Source organism: Glandiceps talaboti, chromosome 11, assembly GCF_964340395.1.
Source record: "Glandiceps talaboti chromosome 11, keGlaTala1.1, whole genome shotgun sequence".
Lineage (NCBI taxonomy): Eukaryota > Metazoa > Hemichordata > Enteropneusta > Spengelidae > Glandiceps > Glandiceps talaboti.
This window is the reverse complement of record NC_135559.1, coordinates 11,447,485-11,471,830: the sequence shown is the minus strand read 5'-3', so window position 1 is coordinate 11,471,830 and position 24,346 is coordinate 11,447,485. Positions and strand designations below refer to the sequence as shown.

Sequence of the window (24,346 nt, the reverse complement as noted above, 5' to 3'; positions counted from 1 at the left end):
TACAATGGAGATATAAAATTATATGGTACAATGATACATTAAAGTAAGAGTGATAGCCAACTACAACAATACTCCGAACGAGATTACTTTACACAGGATGTAGATTTTACAGAAGGAGATGTCTAATTAGTTCTAACCTATACAGGGAGGTACTTAGCCAGCCACCTTCCATCTTGTTTCGGGGGAAAGACAATTATCACCTTGATAGCTACTAATGGAAGGAGACAACTCCAAAGGTGAAAATAAGAGTGTAGGCCATTTAGAGGCATAAAATATCAAATAATAGACATACTTTAATGCTTGAATATGGTAATAAAATACTAGAATTGATACAATTATGCTATGCATTACATATTATCTGAAAGTGTATTTTGTTGTGGCAAAGTTGAAAGATATTTAAGTTACCGTACATGGTGTGATCAAATTCTATAAAGAGAAACAAAAACAAATATAGTTGTCAGACAAGTTAAAGTAATGGAAAATGAATTATAAATATTAATAAATCAGATCATTCAAACACGAAATATACGCAAACTTTTGAATTAGTGCGACTACGAAGGTGACGTCATTCTGGTAATCGGTAAGAAAAAGAATGCATGGTTTGGCCGCTGGGGGCGCTGTACGAAAACAGTGACAAGAAATGAGTCGCAGTTGTCAATATGTAAGGTGTATAATGGTACTACATCAGATACTATGATATTTACTTGCCCCATTCAGGCGAGAGTTGATATGAAGGGTCTTGTCACCACAAAAAGAAAACGAGAGAAGTGACAAAATCGTTATTTCACGAATATTTTCTCAATTATTTGGTGTTAAGGTGAAATAAACTAGGGACACACTTGCATATCAATTAGAAATGGTAGTCATTTTCAAGATGACCGCCATTCATGATAAATCTAAGTATTTGCATGAATTAAAAATGGCCGCAATTTTCAAGATGGTCGCCATGCGTATTCAATATTTTAAGTAGATCGATGAAATAAGATAAATATTGATTGTAAAATAAATTCACCACATTGGGTAGCAATGATGATATCAGTCACCTTGTCAATATATATTTGATATGGCCCGCTCGTATACATCAAAAAATGGTGGTGATTTTCAAGATGGTTGCCTTTCAAAATTGGCTTGGTAGTTTTAGTAAAGAAATGTTTCATTTGACAATATAAGTAAAAGAATTGGCATGGATGTAAAATTTGTTTTACCTACTAAGATTAGATTTAATAACTGCATAAATTAAAAATGGCTGAGATTTTCAAGATGGTTCCATGTAAAATTGTTGTGTAAATTGATGAAAGGAATGTTCCTTTTATGACAACAGCAGATAAATTACACATCAAACCCTTTGTTAAATCAACAGTGGTTGAGATTTTCATATACTTTTCACACGTATGTGGTAACTCAACCCCTTGCGACAAAAACAACAAAATAGAACAAGCCTACACATTTCAACCTCTCATGAAGGTATATGTGACTGATGGAAATGTGTGGGCTAGGTCTATTTCCTATGTATACCTGCATTGGGCTAGTATTTCATGTCCTTGTTGAAGTTAAGCACACACCTTTCACCACCAAGAGTCAAGTAACCATATTTCGCATTTGAAACTCAACATTTTTGTCCCTTTTGTCATCATTATTTCACACCAATCCCCACGAAAGCCCACAATATCAGTTTGCCATCAGCAAATCTGGACAGAATAAACACCAAAGAGCGTACTGCATACTAACATGCATTCTGGGAAAGTAAAAACCAGATATAAACTGAATGTCTTTCGTAAGGGCAAGTCTTGAGTTTTTTTGTTCCTACACAAAAGATAATTGCTGGAAAATATCAAGGCAAACCTGAAAAGACTTCAAAGTGAGTAATAAGCGGTCTTGAGGAAGTCGAAGATGATTATAACAGACGAAGGCCAGGACAGTCATACACACACCTGATATCTCCTGTTCTTAACAGTGGAGCTAAATAAGTGTTTCGATTTTGAGACAAAAACATCAAAATTGTCATATTGGTCGTCCTCGAGCTACGGATCAGTTTAATATATCAAGTCTCCTAAGTTTCATAAAAATGAAGGCTGCACAACCCATACGATGTTTGAAGCAATTTCATGGCACATTTGCTATTTATTCAAATCTGGTGACGCAGTACCTCTAATGCTTCCATTAGGTCATTTTGGTGCTCTTATCTCGAAATCAAAATAGTTGCATGTATCTACAGCTCCATGTTAGGAATAGAGCAAGCAATGACAGAGGCTTAGTTTGTTTGTCACCTCATTACCATTATCTCTTTCCGACGTCCATCAGTTTGTGATATTTAAATCTACTTCTCTCTGAAACTGATCATCATTTAATGTGATATTTGGTATATTAATGTGGTTGAACCTATTCAAATGTGTTCTGAAAAGATGATATCCTTCGTGGGTCCATGCTTAATTTTAATCAGTACACCATACTCTATATACCTTCACACCACATTAACTGCTTTTATAAAAAAAAGTGAACAATTTTTTAACAAATATCTGCTGAACTGTTATCTTTATTTTTTGTTTGAATGATTCTACAGTGTGGCTTTGTGTACGGTATACATAAAGAATATTGCTGAAATTGAGAATTATCACTTTAAGTTATAATTAAGGACAAAAATCTTATGGCTATGAAAGCTAAGTTATATAATTATATTTTATCAGTTTCTCTCGCCTGGGATGGTGGGAGTTGGTGGAGATGGACGGTGGCTTTTCCCATTGAAAAAAAATCGTGACTCAGAGAGTAGACTGTTTGACTATGTCTATCATAAAGTACTTTACAAGACGCACCCTAAATACATTGCATATAGGGTTGATATATGTTGATGTATTTAAAAAGGGGTTTATAATTAATAAGTCCCCCTCCTAGGGGGAGAGGGGGGGGGGGGGGTAAAAGGCGTCTCCTCTGCAAGCTCTGGAGTTTTTTTACACCTTTGAAAGACAGCACCTTTATGTACTAAAAACCATATTTTTTATACATAGGCTTGAAATGTTCAAAATATGTTCAAATGGCATCATGGCGTTGTCATAGTTAGGGCGACATGCACACACACAATGCATTCGAAGTGCGAATATGTCTCCCCTTCCCTCGAGCTCCAGTCTGAGAAACTGACCAGTTCCTAATGTACGTGGTTGTGTTGTTCTATCAGTATGAGCATTTTTGATGTAAAGCATAAATAAAATCGAGAAGAACACATGAACAGTGTTGTTTGATTGTTCCTCTAAATCTATCTTGTTTGCGTTATTGTCCTAAAGGACTAGTATATGTAGGTTGATGGTCAAAGTACAAATTGCAACTATTTTATTTCCATGTCTATATTGATTTTAAAACTGCTATTGTCAATAGGTATAATTATCATCTCATACTGGCGTTACTAAGGTAACTGTCGTAATTTTTGTGATGGACAAGTCAACGGATATTAGCCGATAGTACGTTTGGCGCATTGCCATTGTGTCCGTTACCTTAGTAACGCCATTATTGGGTGACGAATCTACCTACTAACAACGGTGGAGTGAAAATCAAGGGCCATGGGAAAATGAAAATAAGATAATTGCGATTAAATCGATGCAGAAAATGTTACTGCTTGCATGGAGCGAGTCAGATGTGTTTGTAACACCCAAACTGATGACCAGGACAGCAGAGTGAGACCACCTTACTAACAACTTGGTATTCGAATTGCAGAAGATTGATCATCGTTTTTTTACGTGGAGGGGATAGCTTTACTATATTTAAAACATAGTAGAAGGTAAGTCCACCCTCGTTCTTTGTAAAGTCGACAAGTTTCTCTCTTTCATATATGTTTGACGTTGGATGAGTTTGTTCCTTAAGTATGTATAATAAACATTTTGTTCATGTAATTTCACTTAAGCGCAATCGACAGTCGTGTTCTCTGTACATTGTTCTGCTCAAACTTAAAAAAATTAAAATATCATCATATAGGAACTGTTACAGTCATTCAGTAGGGACTTAGATTAATATTAGGTAAAGAAACGTATAAGAACGGATGTACAAAAGTGTCGGGCCTCTAGTGTAACAAAAAGGGATCGGTTGACACATCTGCTACAGATTATTGTCTCACATCAACCTCTAATGTTAGCGTTAATTCTCCATCTGTACTACTTTTCCACCTGTGTTACTCTCTTATTTCCACTTATAGCTGGTGGATCATGTAACTATACTCGAATCACTGTCATATCTCAACTTGTACACGGGATTGTCGATGGCTGAGTGGTTAAACCATTTGCCTCTTACCACTGCGGTCGGGTTCGAACCCATTCAGGGTTTGATTAAATTTACCACGCTGTAAGTACGAAGAGTGTCGTTCAGTTTGACTCTATCGAATAACGCAGGTTTCTTCCTGTACTAACACTGAACCCATGAGGGATGGCCCTCAATGTGATCACGTCATTTTTCATCCATCTGACTCTTCTCGGTGGACTTTGCAAATATCAGAAAATTGTATTCTGCCATCCGTAACACCATACAGTAATTTCCTCTTGGTTTCTGCAACATGGTCGCAATCCGAATTATCTGAATTAAATCACAAAATAAACGACATACTCGAAGTATGATCAGACAATAAAACAGCTATTATCTATCGAGTAAAACCAACAACTGTTTCAATAACACGTTCCAACTTGTGTAATATTCATTTTGTGTCAATGGATCTGGACTATAGAACGTCAAAACCGTGTCGAGGATGGTCAAGGGAGGTATATGCAGTACAAATAATAATTGTCATCTTACTATCATGCTATAAAAAGTCAAATTTACGTATTGAAGTAGCCATATCATTTGGGATTTTTAATTCATGAAACAATTTTATCATGGCATCCTACTTGAATAATCAATGTGAAACAGCATTGACAAAGTTTGTGTTTGTAACTCAATAAATTGTAAAAGATTAATAAATGTGTAAAATGTCTGTTATTGTACGTACAGTAACAGACATTCTACACATTGTTGAGCTTTTTCAAATGTATTGAGTTAGACATGAATACTACTGTAATCGAAAATCTATCGCCGTATCAGATACTGTATTCACGATATGCTGTTGCTCAGGTCTAGCTGCTAGGCCTCAGGTGTTCTTCCGAAACAATACGATAAGCGATCACAGGTCGATTTCGAGGGTGAACACGCGAGGTCTAGCAAAAGTCATCTCCGCAGTTCAGGGATATAAAAACCTGTCAATCAGAGAACCACGTTGATGACAAACTCAAACAAGGGACAATAGCTCATTATTTCATGCATATTCATTGATTCATAATAGGTGCCATGATTTGAATTTGTGAACATTTAGGTAGTATGCGTGTTGGGGATATATTTCCGTGAAAATCAAGGCTCTTGAAATCATCGCAAACTTGCCATATGGGAGGTTTTTCTGGTCGGTTGCGAAATAATAAAAGTAACAAATGGACCCTTTTATTTTCCCGTAGAGTCAACAGAGCATTGGAGGCCATATTGGATTCTGATCTATATTTTACAAATGTGTACGATGACGCCTATTGTTGAATGACCAGACCCCAATGTTTTGAACGATTGTGGGGAAGGTTTCACCAGGTACGCCTTAACCTATATGGAGACAAAACTGATGACAACACGACGATAGGCATTGCCCATAAAAGTGGAAAACGGGGGAAGCTAACATGGATTGGGCCAATAAGAGTGTGGTTGAGACAAACGAAAGTGTGAACGCCAGTGTTCTTGATATCATCGGACATGCTCCATCAATACCAAACTTGGTCTTCATTTCCTTGATTACCTTCATCGGATGTATCGGTAATAGTCTCGTCTTTCTTGTCATTCACAAAAATCGAAATTTAAACAATATTTCAGAGCTATTGATACTGCACGCAACAGTAGCTGACTTCATTCTTGTGATGTGTGGTGGGGGTCATCGTATAGGTGTTTCCATTACAGTGCAATGGCTAGCTGGAGAGTGGGTATGTCGCATCTACAGGACGGTTAACGGCGGGGTTTTCTTCATACCTATGGAGTTATTTGTCATCATGAGTTATGAGCGGTATCGAAGTACAGTTCAACAACTTCCAATTTCAACTCGTAAAGTGAAGACATTAACGTACCTGTCATGGATTTTGACTTTGATAATTTCCTTTGCATTGCTCGGAAGCAGAAAACCGATGTCAGTATCTACACATGGCGAGTGTCGAATTCATGCTGATACTGAAGACGACACATTGAAAGCCGTTTACACTATAATCATTGTCTGCATTTCCTTGAGTCTGTCGCTTTGTATATTGAACTTTAATTATAAGATCCTTAAGCATATAAAAAGACAACGGAATAGAGTTTCGGCAGTGGCACCAGTAAGAACATTTTGTGATATCGACCGTCATCACCTAGAAGTAGGGTTCCGAAGTCGAACATCCAGGGAGATTAGAACATCTAAAATATTGATATTTTTATCATCATTTTTCTTGGTTAGCTATTTTCTTAGGTTTTTCAGCACTGTAAGTATTCGATTTGGTATTCCCATGCCCTTTTGGTTCGATTCTTTCTCATCATATTTGTTCCTATCGAACAATACAATTGACCCTTTCGTTTATGCGATTATGAGCCCAAACTTTCGTAAGCGAATGTTTGATACTCTTCGTTGCTGTAAGCAGCCTAAACGGGAAACCGTGTATATTGGGAGTTTGACCTTTGCCTTTCAGGACGTTTGACGCGCCTTTCCAGCCCTATACTCTCTCACAGTCATCATGATCATATCATCTTGATACTTGTACAATAATCTGTAACAACAATGTTTACTTTTGGAAAAGGGGTTTAGGAAACACGTTCTTGGCCCACTCTGTGTTGTCAAGAAGATATGCACGACCAGAGTGTTGGTTTGTCTTTGGATACTTTAAAAGTAGCAGATGCTGGACCCGGCGTCAAATTGCGGAACACCACTCCGGAAAATAAATATATTTTCATATTAAAAGGTTGGGTTTTGAAGTCAGTTCACTTTTTCAGATCACCTAAATGTTGCGTGAGTTCCAAGAGAAACCAAAGTGAAACTTCTTTCACATTCATTATCCTAGCGGTGGTCAGGTATGATTGCCTAGTAATGGTACGTAGTTAGCAGACATGATCAATAAAGATATCACGACTATTTTCAGTAATACCATGGGGTAATACATCGACGGTTGCTCTTACTCTTTTTACCGACAAATAGACCATATTTACTTGACATACAGCTTGTACTTGATGTGGTGTTTTTGTAGAGAAATTCGTTCTGTTGTTTATCACTGCCCGCAGCCTATCCGTGGAAACGCTCATGGGCTAACGAACGTGCTATACAATATAGGTACGACTTAACACCTAATTTGACAAGAAAATGTGTGACAATATAATAGACATTAATTGCTTCATTCATCCCTATAGAAGAAATAAAACGTGCGTACTTCAATACTTTCTTTGTTACTAGGTAAACTGTATGTAATGATGAGTGAAAACCGAATGCAAATGGGAAGGGTAGATGGCACGCATTCATTGACGCACGTACTTAAGGAGCAAAACAGTTGAATGCACTCTGAACAATTACGGTCCAAGGATATCAGTGCGATATGGGCCCACTATCAAATATCTTTAACAATCAAAATGAGTCAACCACTGCACAATACAAATTCTATAGAGAACTAGAACAGAATAAGATCAGCAGATACCAATCACCAAAATTTTATGAAATTTGCGTAAATAACAGATACATGTCCTATTTTTAGAATTTCCTTTGTGACGTCATGATCTGGCTTGGAATCAAAGCTTATAGGTTGCAGGATTGACCCTCGCCGCCGCCGCCCCTGTTGTTTGCTCAAGTTCTTGGGCAAGATTTGAACCACAATTGTGCCCCAGCCAACTCAGTTGTATAATTGGGTACCGAGGAGAGTAGAGGTTGTCATACGCAGAAGACACACAGACACAGACACAAACACAGACACAGATACAAACAGACACAGACACACAGACACAGACACAGAAACAGACACACAAACACAGATACATGCAAAGACACACAAACACACACACAGACACATCTACATACACACAGACACAGACACACACAAACAAACAAACACACACACACAGACAGACACACACACACACAGACAGATACACAAACACACATACATACAGATTAAAGGGTCTGCAATTGATTGTATGAAGTATAATGAGCCATTGTGCTGATATAGGTCCGTGCCGGGGTAATGACTTTCCTAAAATAATTATTAAAAACTAACATTATTATTATTATTATTATTATTATTATTATTATTATTATTATTATTATTACAAGTGAAGGGGTTTAAATATTATATAATAATGAAAAATGTTGGGAGGACTTTAGAGGAATATCACTTATGGTTGTTGTGTAGGAGGTGTAATGGTTGACGTTTTACACCCACAACTAATTATTCAACATTTCCCATTCAAGCTTCAAGTCGTAACAATTGGGAGCTTGGTACTTGCCATGTATATGAATAAAAGTATAACAATATTATTTTATTATGACTAGCACTGCGGCCCAGCGAAGATCAAAATTGTCCAATATTTCCCGAAGCATTTAGGCACCAATATTTGATTGACAGCTACGGTAGCGGTAGCGATGACTCAGATTTTCACAAAACCCCTTTGGTCTCTACTTACGATTTTTCAGACAGATTGGTGTGCATTTGAAAAAGTTGAACATGAGCTGAGCGGAGTTTAGTTGTCATAAAATAATGTTGCAAAGTTTAGTGAAAAGAATATCGATTTCAAGTTTTTCTGATATGAGCGCAGTAGTACTGTACTGACTGTAAATTTCTCACATGTGTTATTTTGACAATAGACAGTGAACAAGCTTCTGTCTGTGCTTTAACTTGTTAAGATACATATAGTCACTTTGCACATGACATAGACTATTATTTACACTTATAATTAATATCAGAAGCCCTGCAACAAAACATCATCTGGTTCGGCAAAAATCTTACTAATAGACTCTGAGATATTTGTAGAGCATGACGATAAAATGTAGCAAATTAATGTTAGTAAGATTTTTTGTTGACGATAAAATATAGTACTGTTGGTATGATTTTTGTCAAGTCAGATAAAATATAGCAGTGTAAAGATTAATATTTTTGTTGAGTCAGACGACAAAATGTAGCAGTGTTAGTAAGATTTTTGTCGAGCCAGACGATAAAATGTAGCAATATTAGTAAGATTATTGTCGAAGCAGATAACTTTTTGTTTCAAGTTTCCCCATTTTCACTGTAGTTCCCCTATCACTACCCTGTCTGTTTTTTTCAGGGTCGCGTACTAGACTAGTTCAACTTGCTTGGACTATTTCTGTGGACCTTATCAGATTTATGATCCTAATTATAATTTATTGTCTGTACATATTGTCAATTTATATCTGTGAAATAAATAATTCAATTTAATTTAATGCATGTATGTATGTATGTATGTATGTATGTATGTATGTATGTATGTATGTATGTATGTATGTATGTATGTATGTATGTGTATGTATGTGTGTGTGTGTGTATGTATGTATGTATGTATGTATGTATGTATGTATGTATGTATGTATGTATGTATGTATGTATGTGTGTGTGTATGTATGTATGTATGTGTGTATGTGTGTATGTATGTATGTATGTATGTATGTATGTATGTATGTATGTATGCGTAATACTCATTATTTACCCATGATGCATGTGTTACTGTGTCTGATAATAATTTTATCATCAAATTTGCTGATGAAACATCATATCGTAATGAAGTGGACTCTATCATAACATGGTGCTCTGAAAACAATCTTGAACTGAATGTCAAAAAGACCAAAGAGATTATTGTGGACTTTCGAAGGAATCCATCTGATATTGACATCAACAACTCAGAGGCTGAAATAGTGCAGTATTTTAAGTTTCTCGGTGTTTACCTCTCAGCCGATCTGAAATGGGAAATCAATACTGATCATATTGTGAAGAAAGCACAGAAAAGATTGTTTTTCTTAAGACGATTGAGAAGCTTTCCTGTCAGCCAGGGACTGTTGATCAAGTTCTACCAAACGGTGATTGAGAGTGTCCTGACACTGTCAATTATCGTTTGATGGGGGCAATGCCACAGTTGTTGACCGGAAATGCCTCAATCAAATCGTTAGCACTGCCAGTGGCATCGTTGGGTGTCAACTCCCTTCTCTTAATGAGTTGTACAACGCTCAAGTAAAGAAAAGATCTCAGTTAATTGTAAAAGACGATTTCCATCCAGTACGTAATTTATTCCAACTTATGCGCTCAGGCGACCGTTAGATCAAATCAGGTTCTAATCGCACATTGTTTAGCTTTTGGCAAAATGCAGTCCACACTTTTCTACAGAATATTGTTTTTGTGAATTTTTTATTACACGCAAAATCAATACACATTTCATTATATATGTATCAGTATATATATGACAATAAAACACATCATATATGCATATGATTTCCTCTTTTGTTTGCCGGCCGGGTTGCAGTAGGAAACAGGGTGGGGTGGGTAGTTCAAAATATTGCATGAAGTAGGGGATACTTGCAAGTTCGTGGAGAGCCCTGAGATTTGATAAAATAAGGGATCTCGACATAGAATCTCCTGAACCCCCCCCCCCCTCCGATTTTCGTGAATGCAACTTGAGTAATGCATGCATGCATGCTAGGAAATCAAATTTCTTTTCGCGTCGGAACATACACGTTGCTTCTTTTGAATCGTGATGACGGCCTGGCATGAGTTGTTTCCATTATCTCAAGCTTGCTAATGTACTCAGTGTTCGACCCATCGTTGTTTCCGTTTATGTAACAACTCGCTACTCCTACACATGAGAGGTTAGAAGAGGAAAATTGACAACGATTGATACAACTACGCCGGATCATTTAGGCCAAAAAAAAGAGAGAATTGTTTCTGGTCAGGACATTTTGTCTAAAGTGCTGAAACGATTATTATTTTTATTTTTTGGGGGTGGGTGGGTTGGGGGGGGGGGTTAATTCTCAAAGTCATCGTGCACGCGTGGTACTATCTCTTGCAATTTGTCTGCATAGCTACAGTTAGGAAATTACACAATTTACGGTTAAACAAATTGTGTAGCTCCTCTTACCGGTTACCCTCTTCTCTCAAAAATGTTAAGCCCCGCCAAATGAAACTCAAGTATTCCTTTAGCCACCCCTTCTGTCGCCTACACTACGTACAGTGGAGATATAAAATTATATGGTACAATGATACATTAAAATAATAGTGATAGCCAACTACAATAATACTCCGAACGAGGTTACTTTACACAGGATGTAGATTTCACATAATTATAAGGAGATGTCTAATACATTAGTTCTAACCTTTACAGGAAGGTACTTAGCCAGCCACCTTCCATCCCCTTGTGGGAGTCTGGAGAAAGACAATTATCACCTTGGTTGTTACTGATTGGTAGCAGACAACTCCAAAGGTGAAAATAAGACAGTGTAGGAGGCCATATAGAGGCATAAAATATCAAACCATAGACATAATAAAATACCAGAATTGAAACAGTTATGCTATGCATTACATATTATCTGAAAGTGTATTTTGTTGTATCAAAGTTGAAAGATATTTTGCAGATGTGCACTTGGTAAAGGACTTCTCCTGACGTTTAATTTGGTTCCAAAAAATCTCGAATAAAGAGCAAAACATTTCAGGACTTTCAGACTTTTGCTCACTTCTTTTTAGTGCACATTGGATATGCAACATGTACAGCTTAATTTAATCTCAATTCACGCTTGTATGCATCGTCAGAGTCAAGTAAACCACTGTATAAGATATTATATAATTTGGAATAGACTCAAATGTATATTATTACATGTACTATTCAGAAAATATGAAGAACTAGAAATATCCTTAATTTTGAAACAAAACGTGCATTTTACTGACATGCGAAGCCCACATGAAGATGTATTGCCCATCATCAAAACAATATAATTATGTATAGGTTGAACACCTTTTTCTTTTTTTCTGGCCTAATATCGTATCTTTCAAAGTAGTTGCCGAAAAGATGTCACATTCAAAGTAAAAAAAAAAACCTTTTAAATAGTTTTTCAGGGCCACCAAATATTCCAAAAAGAGATCTGTCGTTTTATCAGTAAATGTTTGTAGGAACAAAATGTAAATGAGATCGAGCGCATCTTCGGAGTCACTGCAGGCAGCAGGCAATCTCACTTTGAACGACTTTTTCCGTTGTTTTTGTTTTTGAAGTTTCACTCTCTGATATTATAGCGACTTGCTGTCTTCAAATGAAGGAGACTAGTTCAAGACTACTGTTACTCGCGGAAAATGCACAGTACATGTGCGCACTTCTTTTGTACTTTCCCGCACAAAGAACTTTTAAGTTGCTACACTGCACAAAGTTACAATTTTTAACTGGACACATTTTTATTCAAAGCCAGTGTACAATAGAGATATAAGATACATATTAGCTAGGAGTCAGTGTACAGTCACTTTTGACTTCAGTGAACCATCAATTTAAATCGCGCATGCTAGGAATCGTCACATAAATAACGATTGTAATAACATCGCTATGTATATGAAAAGATGCTTTTTATTTCCTAAAAATCTCGGGGGGGGGGGGGCAGCCGCCCCCTGCCCCCCCCCCCCCGCAGGCTACGGTATATATGTATGTATGTATGTATGTATGTACGTACGTACGTACGTACGTATGTATGTATGTATGTATGCGTATGTATGTATGTATGTATGTATGTATGTATGTATGTATGTATGTATGTATGTATGTATGTATGCATGGATGGGTGTGTGTGTGTGTGTGTGTGTGAGTGTGTGTGTGTATGTATGTATGTATGTATGTATGTATGTATGTATGTATGTATGTATGTATGTATGTATGTATGTATGTATGTATGTATGCGTAATACATGCATATGATTTCCTCTTTTGTTTGCCGGGTTGCAGTAGGAAACAGGGTCGGGGTGTGGTGGGGTAGTTCAAAATATTACATACAGGACGGGGTACTTACAAGTTCGAGGAGGCCGATTTGATAAAATGATGGGTCGCGACATAGAATCTCCTGAACCCCCCCCCCCCCCCGATGTTCGTGAATGCAACTTGAGTCATGCATGCATGCTAGGAAATCAAATTTCTTTTCGCGTCGGAACAAAGATGTTTAATTCTCAAACACATGTCACTCAATCTACTATTTATGGCCGTTATTGTTCTTTTTATGTAGTACTTTAGAGCAAGTGTGTATGCGGGGCAGATGTTATTCACTTGTTCATGATTGACTCTGAGTAGTTGTCCTGACATTCAAGGGCTGTTTGTAGTTGTGCGCCCTCACACGTCGATCCTGAGATAAGGGTATTGTCTGTAACTTTATAGGATTCGGCGGTTAATTTTGTTTAACGTATTGAAGTAGTTGAAAAAAGTATAAGAAAACGTGAACATTCATGACATCATTACAATACTCCAACGTTAACGGCGACATGTACTACAACAGGCTGAAATCTTGTGTCGCAACCCAATGGGTATATACATGATTTCGAGATAAGACATGCGATTTCGCATATAAATTATACCTACCTACCTACCTACCTACATACCTACATACATACCTACATACATTCATACATGCATGCATACATGCATGCATACATACATGCATACATGCATGCATACATACATACATACATACATACATACATACATACATACATACATACATACATACAACAGTTAAGAGTTCGAGCCGAAAGTTTACACGTCTATGCAATTGTGATCATTCAGTAATGAACAAGAGACAATCACCAATACCGAGTCGCGTTTTAATACCCGACATAGAATGGTATGTCCCTATCATGCTTCAGTACACAGTACAGGTGAAACCACGCCAACAACAGTCGATCGTTCAGATTTCTTTTAAAATGGAGATCTTTTCTACTGATTTGCATAACACAAGATATTTGATTTGCATAACAATAGATATTTCATGAGCACTGTGAAAGCAACAGCCATTCCCTAGGAGATGCTATGTAAACTCTTTCAAAGGTAGACGTTACCTGTACGGATTTTACTTTCGATTTTCACTGATTTTTTTCTCGATCAACGCGTTTAAAAGAGGTTTCGGGATATAAGACACGCCAGAAATAGTATCATCGGGAGTAAAAACCCGACAGAATGGCCGAAGCGTTGAGTGTCGGAGACTTAATAAGTCTCTATTCCGAAGAAGTGTACGGCTACGTGTTCAGTCAACTGTCAAGGTAAGTTTGGACTATTTCCGGTAGAATTTCTTGTAATGATTCGACAGGTTGCACTACATATGCGATTACAAATAATCAGGAAGTCGTGTTATCTGTTATTTATCCTGGTAATGGTTGATGGTGATTTAGGATTATATTAAAGTCTCAACACTCGTCTGAAAGACGTGACTGTACAGAACTTGAACACAAAAGTCACTGTGTTACGTTGATACAACAAACCCATTATCGACTGTTGCGGAAACCATAAAATATAGATCACAGAACTCTATGGGTTAATGTAGTTCGCAATTATATGAAAGTTATTCTGTAAAGTACACACGTCGCTCGCTTATAACATGTGACGTTACCTAGCTAGACGCTATTATCAGCAAAGGCTTTGTGCTAAAGAAAAAAAATAAGCACCTTCTAAGGGTCGAACTGTAAACTCGTAAATTTGAACTGACTTCGCACGTGTGAGAGAAGGAAATTTCTCATGGTAATCTCTCTACTGGTATCGAACGTACTATTAATATATGCTACACTTCATGTAAACATTGATTCGGTTATAATAATTCCATACGTAGCTCTCCTCCATGAAGTGACCTGACAAAATATAGGACACACCGTGTTCGATTGGAGACCCTGACCCGACTGACGTCACAATTTCAAGAAGACATCGATCGGTTGAAGTCTTAAGATGATGTTGACATCCATAGTACACGAATCTTCAATTGTTCTATTACAAGTCATTTAGAAATCAAACTTCGTTTATCTTTGAAATCTTTCACCGTGCACCACCCTGTGTGGTTCAGGGGGAAAAGGGGGCTTGTGAGTGATCACAGTCACCGCATTTTAAAACCCCGTTGAAATCGTCTTTATCATGTGACACTGCGGCCGAAAGACTTGAATCAAAATGACAAATAACGGATATGGCTGAGTGCCAATATCCCCGAGCGACCTCTCTACAGATATCGCCAGTGCATCGTCACAATTAGCATCGGAATTCTTCCAGTCAAGTGGTCTCTGCTTGACAATCAAATTATACGTATATCCAATTAGCTAGTAACTATACCGGTGTGGTAACCCTGTAAACAAATTTTGTCAAGTTCACTAAAACGCTTCTCAAATAGAATATTTAGCCTTATTTTGACCCAAAATTGACCGATGCCTTCATTTTTAAAAACACCCTTCTGTTTGGACGACTACATTTATAAAACAGGTGTAGGCAACGAAAGAAGGTGATATTCCTTGCATTGCTTTTTTTTGTGACCTAGTGTACACTTCTCACCCCCATTTATCAAATCAAACGTACGTTTGTTCATATAGAATAGAACGCCATTATGAGAACCCCACGGTTTATAATTCACTGGACGAACTGTGCAAAATGCTGACGAACTAAAAAATCAAAATGAAGCTGATATATAAATCTAACTGTTCAGTTGATAAACCTTGATAAAGCTCAATACAAATTTTTCAAATGTCTTGATTATACGGTAAGAACGTTCTCCGTTTTTTCCTCACTCACTAAGTGAAGCTACGTAAATTTTGTTAATTTTGGAGCAGATTTTGTCGTCTGCTCGATCACTTTTAACACATTCACAAAATCTTTAGCTTTTTATCTATGATCGATTTTGTTGTTGAATTTCGGAACGACATACAGAGAAATGAATGAAGATTAGCAGCTGTGGGTCTGTTCGAATTCGTCGTCAGCTACCAATTTTCAGCTGCGTCAAAACCCGCCAAGAAAGTTAACGTTGAATATGTGTCACCTTTGATGAAATGTTCATTAGATGTTTAGTCTTTTTCATTGGTAGTCGTCCACATAGAATATGCAAACTGTGTGAAAACATAACTGTTCGCCAAATGAAAAAAAAATGTGCGAACTCAATATTATACTAAGACGTTTGTTTGTTTGTTCTATTCATTGACACCTGAAACAAGTAAACACAATCGAGAAATTCATCATTTTTGACAACTATTCAACCCATAGCTTGTTATCCAAATAAAACAAATTTCCACAAGTCAAGATTGTAAAGATTGCCGTCGACATAACGCTTGTTTATGGGTCAAAGGTCAAAGTTCCTTAATGCCAAACTATCTTGGGGCCCCATGTCATGCAACGCCACTTCGTTGCCTAGGGACGCTGCCTCGATTTGCTTTGCTCTAGTTACTCCCGTCGACGTCATTCATGTTAACATGAATCACCTTACACTTGTTTTGCAATTTTTCGTCTGATTACCATTACCAACCCAATGTCAAATTTGACTAAATTTTATAACGAGTTAGACTTCTTATTGCACGATCTATTGACAATACTAGGTTATTGAATGAGAATTTAAGCTTCAAAATTATTAATATTTTGTTTGACTTCTTGATTATTCCTATATTTTGAAGCGCTTTTTATTGTACATAAGCTGTGAGTTGATGGCATGAGTTAAATTTTCTTTTCAAGCAAATCCCACAAAGTTGCGAGTACAAACTTAGTCAACTCAGCTCTACCATTTACGACAACACTATGCGATTACAGAGTCAGCTCTACCATTTTATGACAACACTATGCTATTACAGAGTACAGAGTACACTGTTCCAAATCTACCCTTTTACGACAATATGCAAATATTCAAACTACATTGTTTCAATTCTCCCCTTTTACGACAACACTATGCGAACGTTCAGTCTACTTTGCTCCAATTCTCTCCTTTTACGACAATTGGATTTTAAAAAATCATTTTTGTTTTTGTTTTTTAAAGATTGTAGCAATACATTGCATGTGCTAATTTGCATGTTATAGCTAAACCATCTGGGGGCAAAAGCTAAATCTGAAAGAGTCGGTTATTATGTAAAAGGTAACATGTACTATTATAGCATAATTTGACATTTGAATGTAGCACGGTAAACCGTTGTTAGGGTAACCCGTAGATATTTTTACTGTGATGAGCTTCGTCGTAATTTGTGAGTTACATATAAGGTTCATAAGATGCTGGCAAGATTAGGTTAGTATAACACTGTAAGCAAATGCCACTACACAAATAGATTTCCTTACACTGATTTCTCGGGGATAAATTTCACCGATTCGAAAAGAAAGTTGTCCGTAATAGAGAAAAGACTTTAAAAGAAACTTAAATAAAAATACCCGCTAATAATGTGAAATTAATGGGAAATTTATCGATCCGAAAAGAAATCGACCTGAAAAGAATGTTTTTCGTAATACATGGGTTAAGAAACGTGAATTAAAATTGCTACTTCAAAAAAACCCGATAATAATACGAAATTAATGGTAAATTTATATTTAACTTACAAACAATGCATGGTTTCCGAATTTCTGATAGTGTCGCAGAAGACTAATTTAAATAAACAAGCTGACTAAAATAAACAGATAAAAACAACGAATAGAAAAAATTAACGGGAGACGAACGTAAATAATTAAAAAATGAAAAAGATGATACAAGTACATTTATACATCAATATTATATTAGTAAATCTGAATAATACATTTACCCGCAGGTGATTCAATACTGTTTAGGGTTTACAACATTACGAATAATTCATTTATATCTTAACAAAACCTTTTTAAAAAAAGCTCCTTTGAAATATGAAAATAAAAAAAACCGCCCTTGAATTACTTAGGTGAGTAACAGGTATGACGTGAGTTAGGTGGGTAACATGTATAATGCGATTTATTTTCCCCTCTCCAAACGGGAAAACGTTTACCTTGCATTACGTAATGCACTTGACTTCGTTTGTTTGTTTGTGTTTTTGTTTCCCCATGTTACACTACACTGTTTATTTATATTTACACGTAGAATTAAGAGAACATACCTATTATGGAAGATAAAGAGTTAATTGCGGTGTGTAAACGACACAAAATATCACGTGGTATTTTACATCTTCTAAGTACTGCATCTTATAAATTGAATAAATCTGTTGTATTTTGAAACCTGTACCTGTAACTGAGTATTATTTTTCGGTCAATCAACAATATATTGACTTAAAATTGTTATAATATCAGTAAATAGACATTGTACCTGTTAATTAGATGTATATTTTATCTATAAGTAGTAAATTAACACTTTGAAATCTTGATTTATTCGGGCGCTGATTTTTTGGGGTGCGGACCCCAAAATCAATTCAATTGGATATATTTCATCCTACTAAGTGTACAGAGTACACAAATACGTATATCCACTTTTGATTCAATACTCTGTCTGTACGGTTATTACGATTATTACTAAGTTATTATATCGAACAAACAGTTTAAAAAAAACGTCCCCGTTGCAGGAGTACATCTTTCAACTGACGACCACACGATGCTGGAACTGGTCGACGTTTTATTTTGATGCTTTTGAAGATGACGAATTTGAATCCATAATAATTAGTGTGTTATAAACGATTAGCGATTAAAATGATGTAATTTCGAGGACCGATGTAATAACGTAAGTTACACCTTTAAAACTAAAATAAAGTCGAAGTCGACTCAGCTCCTTATTAGCTCTTGGTGGTCGTCAAAGTTAGTGTCTTCATTAAAATGTTAGCAAAATAATTGTTTCGTATGAGAATATTTTTGTTTTGTAAAAAACTACCCCAAATCATAGAGGAACTGATAAAAACAAAGGGATTGATACCTTCTCAGCTGCAGACAATGGTGAGCAACAAGTATTTCTTTTTTTTTTACTTCAACAAAGCCGGTGGAGGCAATTTTTCAAAGATTTCAAGCGCGAAAACTAGTTTTAAAATTCCTTCTATAATAGCTAAGAGTACGAGACATATTGAAGATCTCGAGGAACAACTTGGTCCCTCCATGCTATATAATGACAATACTTATATGCGCATGCGTAATTCTCATGATGTCGTTGGCATGGAAACTAACATGGTGTGTTATTTGAGGTTTTAATGTATCTCTCCTCAATATGTGAGTCATTTAACTAAGAAGCAAACTTTAGGGCTAGAGAAAAAACTATGTTGAACTAACTATATATGACTCACTTCTTCCGACTTGAAGTTAACGTGACCTAGATACAACTAAATGCGAGGAAACACGTTTGAAAGACCAGCTACAGAAAATCCGTGAATGCCCTTTTATCCGATGCCACAACAAACATTCAATGAGAAAAACAAATAAACCGTTGTATGGCAATACTTGCCTTTTGTCAAAATCGGTGAATTACTTTGTGAAGGACAGAATCACATGACTTGTCAAAATCGGTGACAGAAATATTTTGAGGACAGAATCACGTTATTCAAATAGTATGCAGACATAGTCTCATAGAAAACATAAGAAAAAAAGAAATGTCAAATTTGCGTGACTTTAGTGTTCTAGAATAAACTAGAAACTCGAGTAGTTGAAATATCCGTTACTACTGAGACAAGGGGGGGGGGGGTCTCTCAGGTAATGTACACACGAAGTCTCCCACCGCATTCCAATGATAGCGACCTTTAGACGTGATAAGGTCACGTTAGGCAGGTTAGTACACGATTCGTCAGGTGTTCTTTTTTGACTTGTGTGCACTGGACTAGTTGATATCTATCATAGCAAAAATCGCCACATAGGCTTCTTAAACGTATTTTATAATTTGAGTGAATGCAAGGACCCTGTCGATTTTTCGCAATGTATACTTGTCCGTACGGTTCGAATTGTTTAAACTCGTTCTTTCTCTTTGTCACATCTCAGTAAGTATTCGGTAAAATACACTGGTGTGCACTGATATTCATTTTATAGCTAATTCTGTACGTTTAACACTGGTATGTATTTTGCCTAATATACTACCAAACTAGAGTTTGTTTTTTACATCTCACACAGCGTTTTTGTTACAAATTACGCAACATCTCTTTTTACAAATGACACAAAGCAAAATACAGTCACTGATAGCGCACATACAATGATGCATTTTATCTCACTGTGAACACAAATGAACACCACTGTTGGATGAAACAAGAAAGATTCATACACAAAACTCACAGTAAGATGTAAGTAAAATGTAGCATTTCACACGCGTGTGCCCTGTGTCTCTATATTTTGTTTGGGTGTGACATAAAAAACAGTGTCGCCTGATTGAAAGTGTATGGTCATCCTAGTTTGGTAGTAAGTATGCAACATCCTCATCAGCAATATATGTCAACTTTACGACGTAACAAATGTCTGTAAATCTGTTAATGTGTTACAAAAAAATTACTATTTTTACACCACGAGTACAATATGTGTCAAAATTGACGTCGTTACCGGCATATTAAATCATGGCGATCGTGAATAGAAGTCATGCAACGTCAGAGTGTTAAAGAAATCCTTTCAATGTTTGTTTTCTGATACACCGCAGTTTCATTTCTCCACATCTGAATCTGATTAAATACTGTCAGTATACGTACACTCCAACTATGAACAGTCATTACTTTCTACATGCAATAATAACACATACCTCTAATTACTTTTTTTTTATTCAAGGGATTTTCCTTTTCTTTGCAATTATATAGACCCAAAGAATGAACACATCAGTGAAATATATACAATTTTATTAGAATTACACAGTTCAGTGTATTACACGAGATTACAATGAAGTGACTGAGATTTCAATAAATTTTTTATCAAAAATAATTATAATTAAACCAACACAAATTGTAAGACGACCGATGTGATGTTCATTAGTTTGGTACAGAACTAATAACATTATAATTAGATGGAATTGAATTTCGGGTATGTCACCCCTTAGGCAATGCAGGTCGACCAATACAGAACTCCCTATCTAAGTTACAATTCATACTGTAACGACATTTATTGTGAATCGTTGTAAATCAGTGCTTATATACTGTGGTATAAATCACACAGGAAATGTACAAGTAAATGGAATCTCTTTTCAATGTCCCTGTCTTTGAAACTGTGGACAAATGTAAGCGATTTAATAAGATTTTAAATAGTAATGCTATCAAGTGCGTTATAGCCATAAAGGGATATTATTAATACAGTTATGATTTATTTTAAGCCTGCACTAACTGTAACTGGAGTATTATTTTTCGAAAATTGTTAAAACACCAATAATTAGACATTGTACATGTCAATAAGAGGTCCATTTTATCTATAAGCAGTAAAGTAATAAGTTGAAATCGTGATCGCGTTAGGGGCGCTGATTTTAGGGTGCGGACCCACAGGTTAGATTATTGTACGACACACGTACATTTTACCCACACTTGATTGCTTACTATTGAGGGTGTACAATATTACGAATGAGTTGTAAATCAAATGCCAAACCTGTATAGTTGATGTATACTTCTGAACTTTGACACAACGAATTGGAAGACCGATGCAAATATCAGAAGTATTGGTTAGTTTGATCTAATGTCGAGAATAATACATTTCAAAAAAGATTGTCAATTTGAATAAGTGTTATGTGTGACTGTGTAGGTGCCTTTATATCATAAGCTGTTCGTATTAGAAAATATGTATTCATATAATAGTAAATGCATTCAAAGGAGAAAGATAATCGCTGTTTTTCAAGAAAAAGAAGAAAATCAAGATTAAGCGAGTGACGTGTTCACGCACATTCGCAAAGGCTTATCCCTTTTCAATCTTGATAATGTAAATTATATTAAATGGCATGTAACATTTAATTTACAAGTCTGACTACAATGACACTGTAAAATCTATATGAGATAAAACAACTAGAAAAGATAAGGCATTCCTTATTATTCTTAACTGATCTTTAAAAAGTTCATTGACGATTTCTGAAATTTCCAAGAAATAGCAAACTATTGGTAAGTTTCTTAATCAAATTTAGACTGCCTTGCATAGTGCATGTAAACCTTAACTACCACAAACCTCGAGTCATCGTGATCAGGAATATCAAGACATGGCCTTGGTTAAAGATATTGAGTCTAACCCTACTACCATGGGGGTGTTCTATGTCACTAACTCTCCTTGCTGAATACATATATGTACCGTGTTTGTAAAGGTTCAGTGTTGTAATATCTGTGCACTGTATTCAATGTACACCTGTTTTTATTATTATAAAGATGTGATCATTACCACATTGGAAGTAGGTCACGGTGAATAACATGCATCGATTACATGTAGACATATCAAATCAACACTCAACATGTTTTGTATCAATGGTATGAATTATATGGAATACACAATGAGGATGAAATCGACATCACATTTGTGAAATCGACATCACATTTGTGAAAATTGACATCACATTTTGTGAAAATGACATAATATTTTGTGAAATTGACATCACATTTTGTGAAAATGACATAATATTTTGTGAAAATGACATCACATTTTGTGAAATTGACATCACATTTTGTGAAATTGACATCACATTTACAACTTAGGTATCTATAATCATTACTCTGTTCTGCAACTGAGAATATCAAGGCTTGAACAGAAATTCAATCAACACAGTATTACTAATGTTTTGCTCAATCTCTGATATTGTCTGCTGGATGAGTTAACAACATGGTTCAGTTGAGAAGTTGGAATCACGGCACTGGTTGCCCTGGTAACAGAGGATTTGTGCTTACTCCATATCGTTAACACAGACAGAGAATTTTCAAATGTAAATATCAGATAGCAAATCCCAGCAATTACTGTCCTTCAGAAATGTTCTGTCTTAAGGGGCTAGTTTTCAAGAATCTCTTCTCAGTTTGCAAGTTCAATAAATGTCATGGTAATTTTCTTCTTAGCTGACTGCCTCCTTCAAGTTTCCTTTTGTAATAGTTCATCTCCACATCAGGCCATTGTAATAAGACATCAAGTTGACAAAACTAGAAAACGAAAGTACCAGCGAATCAATTGACATGCAAACAATTCTTATGAAGAAAGGGTTGGTCCGAACAACAACAATTTCTTAAGTGTGGAGCTTTAAGTTAATAGAAAATGGCGTCCATGGGAAAATTGAAAGGGTTAAATGTGCATGCTTGTCGATTTGGGGAATACAGAGTAGCAGAAATGTAAATATTAGTAAATTAACAAATATATAAATATAAATGAATACACACTCATCCACATAATATCACCTACCACACAGGAATTGTTCTTTGCTTTAATTCGAAACTTGAAATGTGTTACTAACACATATAGTTCAACCAAAATTGGAGAAAAAGAATAATACGTTCTCATTAAATGATGTGAACGGTGTCATGTACCATGTATTGAGGGCATGTCTGTAAATAGAGAACACTTATGGAGAGTCGAGAACTCTACACCTTTCGCTTCACTGCGATTGTATATCAGGTCTAACCTGTATGTTAACAAACATGTGATGCATACAAAATTAACCATAAAAACATATCACTTTTAATAAAGGATATGTGGAAACATACATGAATGAAGTAATTCTGTTTTTTATTTGGTGAAATATAAGCAGGTTAATGTACATACAGGATAACAATGTTCAAACAATGTTAATGTCGTTGTCATAACGACAACTGTTATTAGAGTAAAAGAACTTTTTACGTGCAATAGCTCTCACAGAAGCACTTTTGTCGCTATACAGTTGAATGTCGTACCGACATGTTTTCTACACAATTACGTGCATGACTGGTTTTTATATCGCATTGAGCATCCAGCGTGATTTTAAAAACGTCAGTACATTTCGTAAATTGCTAAAGTGAGTTTTTATCACCGGCTCGAATCAAGACACAGGTAATTATGGCGATCAGAAAACACGAGATATATCTTTTTTCATCGATCGCTGCGTAGATTTGCACAATACTACATTTTAATAAAGACATCTGTGCCCTTTGGCGGATAAGATTGAATCCGTATTTGTGCGTAATATTACTAATTAAAAAATAAAACCCCAGTGCAATTATTTATCTGGTCCGATAGGTATGGTAGAGTTATGATTCTAGAGTCTTGTCACACTAATGATTTCTCAACTTCATCATTTTACTGTTTACCGCGAAATATCTTTATCATATATTTGACCCATCAACTAATATCAAAATATGACCTTCACCTTTGAGCTTGTATAACGTGTATAAGTATGAACAAGCTATCATTTTACAAATATGCATTTCAATAATGCCATATTTCATGTACTTTATGTGTTAATTTTATTTTATATTTAAATTGCAAATCTACAACCTGTTTCATGATAGTGTTCACTGGCT

General features: G+C 35.9%; 1 protein-coding gene across 1 annotated transcript in view; it reads left to right on the top strand.

Moving 5' to 3' along the window:
• The first annotated feature begins 14,040 nt into the window (after positions 1-14,040).
• LOC144441963 (inositol 1,4,5-trisphosphate-gated calcium channel ITPR1-like) overlaps positions 14,041-24,346 on the top strand; it is a 108,255-nt gene continuing 97,949 nt past the window's right edge. The window contains exon 1 of the mRNA XM_078131234.1: positions 14,041-14,263. Within this exon, the coding sequence (XP_077987360.1) occupies positions 14,181-14,263 (83 nt within the window). The 5' untranslated portion in view covers positions 14,041-14,180. The remainder of the gene's footprint in view (positions 14,264-24,346) is intronic.